This window comes from Magnolia sinica, chromosome 15, assembly GCF_029962835.1.
Source record: "Magnolia sinica isolate HGM2019 chromosome 15, MsV1, whole genome shotgun sequence".
Classification (NCBI taxonomy): Eukaryota; Viridiplantae; Streptophyta; class Magnoliopsida; order Magnoliales; family Magnoliaceae; genus Magnolia; species Magnolia sinica.
In genome coordinates, this window is record NC_080587.1 from 77,559,637 (window position 1) to 77,571,404 (window position 11,768).

At 40.4% G+C, this 11,768-nt stretch overlaps 1 protein-coding gene across 1 annotated transcript; it reads left to right on the forward strand.

Annotated features, from left to right (window-relative positions):
• The first annotated feature begins 9,518 nt into the window (after positions 1–9,518).
• On the forward strand, positions 9,519–10,608 carry LOC131227486 (small polypeptide DEVIL 19-like). Its single transcript, XM_058223275.1, has one exon. The coding sequence runs from the start codon at positions 9,950–9,952 to the stop codon at positions 10,121–10,123; it is 174 nt and encodes a 57-aa protein (XP_058079258.1). The 5' UTR covers positions 9,519–9,949; the 3' UTR covers positions 10,124–10,608.
• The last annotated feature ends 1,160 nt before the right edge of the window (positions 10,609–11,768 follow it).

The following is an 11,768-nucleotide window of genomic DNA, read 5'->3' on the forward strand; positions in this document are numbered from 1 at the left end:
GAGTTCAAGCCGAGATCAGTTAGTGGCCAAGCCGAGTCGGGCTAAGGCCAGCTCGACTCGATGTACACCCCTAATCATAACAAGCTTTCTAGGAGGGGGGAGATTAAGAAAAAGAGGTTAAGGAATTGTAATCAAAGGACTCGATGGGATTAACATCATTATTGCTCAATGATTGCATGTTCGATATGCCATAGTATTGTACCCATCCAATCCCATGTTTGAGATAAAAATTTTGCTACGGGAAAACATTGGATTAAGCAAAATCATGTTTGGTGGACCATGGAATTGTAACCAAAGGACCAAATTTGCAACAGACATCACTCGTTTGTACGCATATATAACCAGAATGTCACGTGTAAGTGGTGTATATGAATGGACTGCATGGATAAACACATGCATCAATGTGGGGGCCCACGTGTAGTGGATTTCAAAATCCATGAAAATCCTACATGGGACTAAGTGCAATTCCACGGGACTAAATGCAATTCCATCCCACCTAATCCCATCCTCTCCAAATGCTGGATGGAATTGCACGGGACCAAATGCAATTCTATCCCTCCTAATCCCATCTAATACCATGCACCAAATGCCCCCTAATGGAGAAAAGAGTGGCTGTGACAGTTAGAGAATTCAAGTGAACAAAAATTCCAAGGGTGAATTCGAGGTCATGCCCGAATCCCAACCACGCAAATCTACTAGGCCAACTCAAGAAGAATCCATCATTGAAGCAGTTTAAGATGAGAGTATGGATATAATAAGGAAAAAATTAGCACTGTAGACTCTTCCGTACTATGCCTTTTTTTTTTTCAACACCCGAAAACTTATGCTACTAAAGGAGATTTTTAGGGTACGGAAATAGGGTTATGGATGAAAATACCCTTCGTCTTTAGGGTAAAACAGCTCGAAAAAGTGGGGTATTTTCGTCTTTATGGGTTTGTCCGTACGGGTAGAGGTCTAGTTTGGTTTAGTAGGTTTTGTTCAGGTCGAATAAAAAAAGGTGGGTGCTCCGTCGGGTTTATACTAAAAACTTACCCTATAATAAGGGACCTTCAATACCTTTATTGTGCACAAAAGAGTATTTGATGTTTCTCTTTTCCCCACATCTCAAAGTCAAGTTGTATCCAGCTCCATACATTCCCAGGATTAAGACTTCCTGTACATTCTCTCCTATCTAATCTCTTCTTCTCTGTTTACTTTTATTTTTTATATTTTTGCCTGCCAGGAGGGTCGAATCTTTGTGCTGTAAAGCTAGATGTAATACTGCTAAAGTTCAATTAAAATATCCAAAAAATTGACAAACTTCGTAAAGTAAAGACCGCACAATGTGCTGGTGAAAAAGATACCTAACCCTTTCTTCTTTTATAACCGAGGCCCTAGAAATTTATGGTTGTAGATTAAACCATATGAGTCATCCGGAATCAATAAATTTTGAACCCTCTTAATCCGAAGCTATCCTATGGCATCTAGCCGGTTGTAGATATGGACGCATGCTTTAGCTAGTGACAACTTCAAATACCAACATATTCCAAGCTTATCTCCGTGATATTACACAGTCAAGAAAAAGAAAAAAAAAAAAAAAAAAAGAAAAAAAAAAAAAAAAAGCAAAAAAAGAGGCAACCATAGCTAATTCAAACTAAAAACATTAAAGCACGTAAGACCGCATTTGCAACTGTCAGGGGCGTTCACAATATCACATACCTCGTCTCTTTGTTCTCTCACCTCAGGTAGGCGGTGCAGCCACTGAAAAGAGTAGTGTGGAGGGGTGGTGTGGCTCTACCCAAAAACAGGATGCTGATGAAATGGCCGCACAAAGTAGGGAAGGGGTGAGAGGAAAGATGTGCAGCTACATGACTTTAAGGGCTGGTGCGGCCTAACACAAAAAAGGGGTGAGGGGCGCAGTCATGAATTTGGAGAGAGAGAACCCCTTCCCACACGCGTGTTGCCACGCAACGTGGGCCCCACCGGGGGTCATCGCGCCACCTCTCTCTCCTCCTTTCCTTCTTTAAATGAAGGATTAATGGAATGAAATACTTACATATTTAGTCCAGTTGGCCGAGTTGGGCTGAAATCTTAAGCCCAAGCATTTCAAAATTTGATTGGGTATTGCTCACAAGGCTGGCTCATGGGCTAAGCTAGTTGGTCAAAGCTCGGTACAAAGCTGGTTCAGACATTCGGGTCCAGCCGGCCAACCAGTCCATTGCCACCCTTAGGAGACTTGACCATCACGTGACTCTTAAACTTCTTACTGCTCAAATCCTCACACAACACAACGTATTTTATTCATATTCCTCCAGTTATGATTCCTTTCAACTTGGATTATATTTATTTATTTATTATTATTATTATTTTTTTTTTTTTTTATCATTTAGCAACCTTAGCATAACATTGCCTTTATTATCCAGCTTTGCTAAGCACACGCACGTGTATAGCCTATCCATCTACAAGTCATTGCACTTGCCAATATGTCAAACATGTGCCAGATTTCAGCCGTCCATCAGATGGGCGACACTGTGTGGTCTTTTTGGCACAAAGTTCAGCCTAGTCCTATCATCAGATGGACCACGGACGCAGATTGCGTGGTCACCCTGCCCTGCCACCACCACCTCCTTGGTGGCGGGACTGTGGAGCCCACCGTGATGTATGTGTTTTATCCGGAGTGTCCATCCGTTTTGGCAGCTAATATTAGGCTATGAACCTAAAATAGAAACATATAGAAAGTTTAAGTTGACCACACTACAAGTAACAGTGAGGATTGAACGCCTAATGTTGAAAATTTCTTAAGGGCACGGAAGTAGTGGATCAAGCTGATGTTTGTGTTTTCTCTTCATCCAGGTCTGAATGACCTTATTAACAGGTTAGATGACCAAGAAATATCATTGTGGACCCTAGGAAGCTTCAATGATGGATGTCATTATCTCCACTGTTTCCTCTGGTGTGGTACATTTGAGTTATGGATATAGTACTTTAGTTTTAGTCTCATGGCTTAAAATGGCCTGCCAAAACAGATGGACAACATGGATAAAATATATATACACATCACGGTGGGCCTCATAGGGTCATGCCACCACTGATGTTGGTGGCCACAGGGTCACCATGGAATCTGCGTTGGTGGGCCACGGTGTCTTTGTCAAACAACCATTTACTCCAAAAGCTTAAGCTGTCAGAGTGTGGTGTATCAATGTATATCAAAGGACTTTATCACTTCAACACCCCCCAGCACGTGCGAAGTGGGAACTCCGCACGGAAACATATTGACGAAGGTGGAGGGACACTCACACTATAAATAGGCCGGGCTTAATTTCCCGGTCCCTGGGCCGGACCTGATTTTCCTGACCCCCTGTGGGAGAATAATATATTAGCGAGACATATTTGCTGCTCTCGAGATTCGAACATAGGACATTCCGCTCTGATACCATGTTAAATAGCCATTTACTCTAAAAGCTTAAGCTGCAGAGTGTGGTGTATCAATATATATCAAGGGACTTTATCACTTCAACAATCTTAAACAAATGGATGTATTGAAAAAGACTTTTCTAACCATCCAAATTTTATATACTGTAGCCGACCTTACAAGCATAGTTTAAAAATTGGAAAACACAACTTATTCGATTTCTAGCCAAGTTAGGTTGACTCGAAGACTCGGATGAGTCTTTACTTGATTCAATTCGATATTTAATAAATAAATTAATATTATACATAAATATTTTAAATAGTCATATATAGATTTTAAAATAAAAATAAAAATAATTCAGACATGGAATGCTTAGCTTGTTGGTTAGAGATGCTGATCTTCCTACCAGAGGTCTATTTATTTATTTATTTATTAAAAAGCTGCCTATGGAAGTGACTCCCTCTCGGCTCAGGTTAACTCAGATGAGTTCCGAGTCGAGTCAACATGTCTGACAACCATACTTATAAGTAACGTGAGTGATTTACCGGCTAGGAAATCCGCCAAATAAGCTGGGCTAGCCTGGGTCAATGTTAGTCAGCCTGCTCTGGCTTGGGTTTGTTCTGAGCCCCGAGACCCATTAATTGGATCTAATCTGGGTTCAGGCCTGATTTTCACCATATATAGTTCAAAAACCATAAAACTGGATGTGTCTGGATGTCTAGCAAGGTCATGTTAACTTGAAGACTTGGAGGAGTCATTAAAGGGGAGTTATTTGATACTCTGGCTGCATATGACACTTGATATGCAGGCAGCCACAGATTTTAAATGTAACATACATTAACTCAAATTAAACCAACTCAACTGTGGATCCCACTGTCACTAAAAGTCCCTCAAAATCAATTGGTTGAGCAATCCGAACCTCTATTTGGCTGACACTTGTTTCTTGAAACAAAACTATTGGATATATTTCAGTTTTGACTGTCCCTTTCATGTCCACCAATCCAATAGTCGGATAATCGAATATTCTTAATTTTTGGTCCATGATATATCTAAACTGGGACAGGTACTTTGGACACTTTAGTTTGAATTACCTGTACACCAAGTATGTAATTTCTGAGTGGCCTCTAAGTAGCTGCATATCATTCATCGCACTCTGCCAGAGTATCGAAGCTTTGCTGTTTATTAAAATATAAATGAAGTTTTAGCATAGTTCTACGTGGTATAAAGTGAATAAAATAAATAAAGTAAATAAAAAATTCTAGCATCTAATGCGCGCACTAATTCTTTTCTTCTTCTTCTTTTTTCTGATTGAGGTAATAAGTTCAAACCTTGATCCATTTTATGAAAACCCACGCCCAAGTGAGTCAATCAATTGGCCATCAAGTGGAACCAGTGGTGACTGAGTCGTAATATCAAGTTTTCTACTGATGCAGCTGAATTACGAAACTGATTCAATGATTCCAATGAACAACTGTGAAATGGTTACGATTGCACAAAATCAGTCATATACCTTCCAAGTGGGGCCCCTAGTTGAATTGAAGTTTTGGGCCAGTAGGAGTATGCCTCAGTGAAGAGTGGAGATTGGTGGGGTCAACTGGGGTTCATTGGCTGAATTGTAGTTTGTTAAAATTGTGACACCGTGATCACTATAGGTTTATGCATTTTTATGAGTTCTTTCCATCTAACAAGGATTCATGTTTTACATGCTAACAAGGGCCAAATGTTAGTGAACTATTGGAGGAGTATTTTTGATATTTCCCTCGTGAAATGATGGCTTTTAGGATAAGTTATGTTAGAGTTTAAGAAAAAGTTACTATTTTTGAGTTCTTTTTGATATTTTGAAAGCCTTCGAAGAAAGAGTGCTATGATTTTTTTACTTGAGTTCTTTCCATCTCTATAATCTTCTCAGAATAATAGGTTGATTGTTGTTTTGTGCCTTGATTTTTTTCCACAATGACTTTCCACGTTGTGTTTTTTTTTTTTTTTTTTTTTTTTTTTTTTTTTTTTTTTTTTTTTAAAGTATTTTTTGTGTGGTTGCTTGGATCTTTTCATTCTCTTGTTTGTTTCAATCTAGATTAAGATGCTTCCGCAAGGCTGGTTCTCCAACAAAGTTTTGGATTAGTAGCGTCATGCCTCAATGAGGACTGGAGATTGGTAGGATCAAGTGAGGCCCATGACTGAATTGAAGTTTTGGGTAAGTAAGGCTATGCATCAGTGATGAGTTGAGATTGGTAGGGTCAAGTGGGGCCCATAGGCTGAATTGAAGTTTTGGGTCAATTGGGGCATCCCCCGTGAAGAGTGGAGATTGGTGGGTTGGGCCCACTGGCTAAATTAAAGTTTGGGGTCAAGGGCCATGCATTAGTGAGCAGTGGAGATTGGTGGGGTCAACTAGGGCCCACTGGCTGAATTGAAGTTTTGGGTTAGTAGGGCCATGCATTAGTGATGGGTGGAGATTGTGGGGTCGAGTGGGGCCCGGGCTAAATTGAAGTTTTGGGTCACTAGGGTTATGCGTCACTGATGGGTGGAGATTGGTGGGGTCAAGTGGGTAGAGGAGTACGTGAGTTGAACCGAGTCGAGCTTGGCACAGCTCAACTTGGCTTGAGCTTGGCATAGCTCAACTCGGCTCGGCCACTAGCTAACCCCAGCTCGAACTCGGCTCGGCTCAGTCCTCGAGCCTGACTAGCCGGCTCGGCTTGATTCGATCAGCAACTTGGACCAATTCAAGCCGAGTTTGAGCCAAGATCAAGCCTGTGTAGCATTTTCACAAACACATGGAGCGCAGCATTTTCACAAACACATGAAGCGCACTTTCAATTTCTTACTGTATGTAAAACAACAGCAGCTATTTACAGGTATTTCATCAAACACCTTGCAGGCAACAACAAAGTCAAGAAAAAATGGTATTTGTTTCATATACATACCTTCCTTGCCACCAACCAACTCTTCTTTGAGTCATTTCATCAAACACTTGGTGAGCAACATCAATATCAAAGTAACCGAGTCACCGAATTGTTTGATCGGAGTTCGATTCGAGTTGGGGTTTGATCCGATTCGAGTCAAGCTCAAGTAAGTTCGAACTCGGTTTGAAATTTTTTCAAGTTCAAAAAATCAGCTCGACTTGGCTCGTACCAGTCGAATCGATCTTTTTCAAGTTGAGTTGAGAGCGAGCTAACTAAGCTAACTCGGTCCGTGTACAGCCCTACAAGTGGGGCCCACTGGCTGAATTGAAGTTTTGGGTCAGCAGGGGCATGCCTCAGTGAAAAGTGGAGCTTGGTCGGGTCAAGTGGGGCCCACTGGCTGAATTAAAGTTTGGGATCAGTTGGGTCATCCCTCAGTGAGTGGAGATTGGTGGCGTGTGGAACCTCAATAAATGAAAAGGACTAATCCTTCTTTTCCCTCAATAAACCTTGCGTATCTGAATTAACCAACAGAAATCAAATTTTAGAAACCTCTTTAATTTTCAAACCAAACGTTCTTTTTTTCTTTTTCTTTTTTCTTCTTTTTTTTTTTTTAAATTTTAATTTTAATTTTAATTTTAATTTTATATTATAAAGATAGCAAACCAAACTCTCTATCCAAACCATTTAAAATCTTACTAAATACTATAGTCTCTCTCTCTCTCTCTTACTTGTCATATCGAACTCAAATGTAAGAATCTATGATTTTATTTCTTCCACACACAGACATGCAAATCTCTTATCAGCTCCTACTATGCAAGGAGATGTGCTTTTGACCAATGCCAAACTCGACATGTGGAATGCCGAGATATGAAGATCAAATCCCGAATCTCCATGTGTCAATTAATCAGTTAGAAAAATCCCATTTCCTCCCTGGCTTCCACTCTCTGTCCCTCTCAGCAAAATACAGCTTTTTCCCTGGTGTCTAAGCAACTGGTTCTCTCTTTTAATTAGTTCTTGAAGTTGATGAATAGGAGACAAGTACAATGTACCATCTTATTATATATGTATTAAACACATACCGGGTTATCGACACGACGTTTTATTTAATACTTATATATTAATAGATTACAGTGCAATGCATAGATTAGAGAATAGACTCAATGGTTATTTCGAGGAGGAGCCTTGGTGTGCAGTCGATGAGCAACTTCCGAGCCACCCCGCCAGTTCATTAGTATGTAACATTTCAGTTTCGTGACTACTGGCACATCACAAATATATTTCCCCCATGAAATGGTTTTCAACATGGTTTTATGAGGCCTGAGTTCGTTGTTCATTATGAGAATTTCCATGTTTGGTACTTAATCTGTGCATGCAGGGCCCATGGTTTATTTAATTTATTAATCTTACGGCCCCACCAAAAAAATCTCTTCATGTAATCAATTGTAAACTTTCTACTTTTGGCATGTAAATACATGGTCAAGAAAACAATCACCAACAGTCCACATTCAAAGGAGAAAAGAGGAAAGATTTGATGGTTGGGATCTTCCCAATTGGTTTTTTTTTTTTTTTTTTTGTTGTCATAATTCTTCCATGATATGGGACATCATATCAATGGATTGGATAAACCAATTATGTGTCCCCGCATGTACATATTAAATACCAAACAGGAAAGTTCCCTATCTAATTAAATGAACAGGAAACTCGCCCTTTGGTTTTATATATTTATTACATCATTGTAAAGTGATACTCTCCCTAGTACACCCAGTTTATATATATAGTCTTTCTTCAACTGGTGAAAATTGCTAGCACAACACAACTCTACATGCGATGACATGTAACAACCTGACATCCCTATCTGGTGTAACTCACCATGTGGATCACCTAGCTGAAAACACTGGCCTTTTAACTAACTGGTAGGCCACATATTTACATAAATGATGGACAGTCTAAAAGGTCCTAATTGTTTTCACATGTGTGGCCTAGTGCATTTTTGAACAGCCCAAATGTTTGGACAGATCATTTATAGAGTGGGTCCCACCTGATATATGGCTCTGATGTCTTGCACACATCCAAGGTTGGTGTGTGTGGAGGTGTACTTGGAGGAGTGCTTATCGGGGCAAGCAACATTCTTAGTTGTAATACTAACTATATATGGGCCTAATAAATGATTGTGAATGTTTTAATGGGAGGGTAACCCCTCTCAACTTTTGTACGTGGTGTAGCCCACACAAGTCATGGATTGACTTGATTTTTAAGCCCGAGGCCCACCATGGAATAGTGCATCTGACTGATGGGGTAGATGTTCAACATGCATCACGGTGGGGCCAACACAGCTCCCCCAATTCAAAGAAATATACACTGCAGAGTGCCTTTCCTGGTTGTAACTTTTACCGTGGAAACTCTGGCCTGGCTCAGAGTTTCCAAGAAGGCATGCATCTAAGTTATATTTGGCTCACTCCTTTGTGAATAGTCTAAATTCTGTCACAGTAATATTTTCTAGAAAAAGTATGTAATTTGGTTGGTCACAGTGCCTCTGTCAGGTTAGCCCCCTCTTTAATTGATTCTGGATGCTCACTTTGATTGAACAAACATCACCATGATAAAAAAATAAAATAAAAATAGCTGTTACAATTGATTATATAGGAAAATGTGTATTGTCCATCATGCAAGCCACATTTAATTGCCCATCTATCAAAAACCACTTGGATCGGCCGATTCTAACTATCTCATTGTTGTCTAGGAAAAAGGACTAGAGAATGCCCGAGCCTTGATTCAGATCATCCATTATGTGGGACATTCTACTGCATATCCCCATGGGCAGTCACTTTGATTGAATGATCTTGGTCAGCTAAAAAATGGGTATGAAAATAAATGATCTCTACTTAATTGTTTCTGGAAGCTTTGATCTATCCATCCATTGTGAAGGTCCCAATCATTAATTTGGACTGTCCATCATGTGGTTCCCACCGATAATTTCCCATGCCTCCCAAAAATCAAGATTGGACGGCTTTAACTTGAATCACATGTAGCCGAATATGAACTTTCCTAATTAGCCATGGCTATCCTTATATCATAACCAACTCTGCTAAATACATGTAACTATGGTAGGACTAAGGTCAAGCCAAGCCAGGTGAAGCTAAGCCAATGCAGCTGAGTCTTGGGAATCCACGGAGTAAGTTGGGAGAGGCAGTTGAATAGAAGCAACCTTGCCTCCTCACCGTTGATCATGAAGCCGGCACAATGTCCCCTTAAGCTATCCCAATGCCTTGTCTTGCTTAAGCAGGCCTCCTTTTTGAAATGCTTCCTTTGATACTTTTTCTAATCTATCTGCACTCACTTTAAAAAATACCCTAACCTTATTAAAGACCATACCCACGTTCACCCTCTTTTATTATAATTATTATCATTTGCAATGCTACGCCTTTCCATGCATTCCAGCCATTGTCCCATTTTTCGAACCTGACCATGTTCACCCCCTAACCCTAAATCTAGTCAACCTTTCTTGGCAATGCCAATACCTCTCTCTCTCTCTCTCTCTCTCTCTCTCTCTCTCTCTCTCTCTCTCTCTCTCCCCTGTACATGTATATAAATGTGCAACTGATCTAATCACCATATAGGCCCAGGCTCCAAGCTTTCAGGGTGTGAGGTTTGATACACCATGGGCGAGCTCCAAATGGATGCTAAATGCATTGCTACGGCCCACCCAAAGAAGGGTGGCAATGGCTTCACGAGGAGGTGTGCATCGTTGGTGAAGGAGCAACGGGCGAGGATTTACATCCTTCGACGTTGCGCAACCATGCTACTATGCTGGTACATACATGGAGACGACTAAGGATGTGATGATGTATTTTGCTCTTATTTCTTTTCTCTCTTTTTTTTTTCTTTTTTTTTTTCTTTTTTGGGTCCCTGTGATTTTTCTTGCTCAGTGTTTCTTTTTGGCGACCTTAGTTGGTGCTGTTGAAGTGGGGTGGGTCGTGTTTGTTCTCATGGCGAGGGATTGGCCCTTCTTTCTTTCTTCATTTCTCTCTTTTTTTACCTGATCGGCAATGCTCGGTTAGGTTTATCAACATGAAGGAAGGGTTGTGGCTGCACCATAGATATTTTACCCAACTGGTTTGGGGAAAAGAGACTGGTACAAGAACAAGTTGAGGTGTGTTTGGCGGGACTAATGATTGTAAAACGGCTCTATAGTTTATATACTTTCTTTCTGTTTTTTTTTTTGGGTATTTTTGACATGGAGTAAGAAGTACCAAATGCTTCATGTTATGATACACAAACTTGTAACTTGGTAACTTATGGTATAAATTGACTATGTCTAACTTTAGCAATTCATTACATTACATGCTCTCTCTCTCTCTCTCTCTCTCTGTCTCTCTCTCTCAAAATAGAATGTGTCTTTGTATGTGGTGTTTGAATGAAAATTTCAGTGGAGTGGGGGGACTAAGCATCCCAGACTGACGTGCAAATGCAAGCAACAAGGAATAGATTCAGATGAATAACGCCATTTAGATATTCATGAATATTCTAGTTTCAAAAATCCACATTAGATTCTGTTACATATTTTCCCGTTGAAAAGGACTTTCGGATGTCCAAAAATCCACATGGACAGTCATCCCACCGTTTCCTTTGTTCATTAATCGGGCAGGCCCAGTAATTCCAAAGTAGACTGTTGGTTATCATTTCGGTTATTGTTCCTGTGTGGTCCATCTGTTAATTGGATCGGCCGGTTTATGTAATGTCCTAGATCTGCACAGTGAATATAGTTGACCATTAACTGTTTTTGTTTTCTATGGCCGGTTTGAAGACCACCTATTTGTATGGCTAGGATCATCTACTTCATGTGTATTCTGGACTGCTTTCCATCCAACGCAAATGAAATTTACCCTTGTACGCGTGCCGTGGAAAGATGGTTCCGCTGTACTTCTTTGGGCTCCTACATATTCACAACTTACTAAATATTGACAGATTTCTTACCATACAGTCACAAAATCAAGACTTGCACAAAATCTATAATTAGACTATTTTTAGAATATATTTTTCCATACATAACTCATTGTACATCTATTTATTTGTAAAGCTCAATACGAAATCTATCACAATTCAGTCAAATATTTCTCTCTTCCATCTTTACATGGTATCAAAGCCTAAAAAGATCAACCCAAATCCTGGCCATGGATCCATTTCCCTCCATAAGCAGAGTCTTCTCAATCTTGTTTCAAGAAGAACAACTGAGACTCCTCGACCTTCAATTATCATCCTCCGAAACGATAGCAATGGCTACTCGCACCACTGCTCGCTCATGACCCCCTCTGAAGTGCACAGCATGTGGCAAAGATGGCCACACTCGTGAACGTTGCTGGACCATCATCGGGTAACCTAGCTCCAGGCCGAGAGCCTCGCACCAACAAATCGTGGTCGTCCATCTTAGGGCAACCTTCGTCGACTGTGAATCTGGTCTCTCTCACTCCATCCACTTT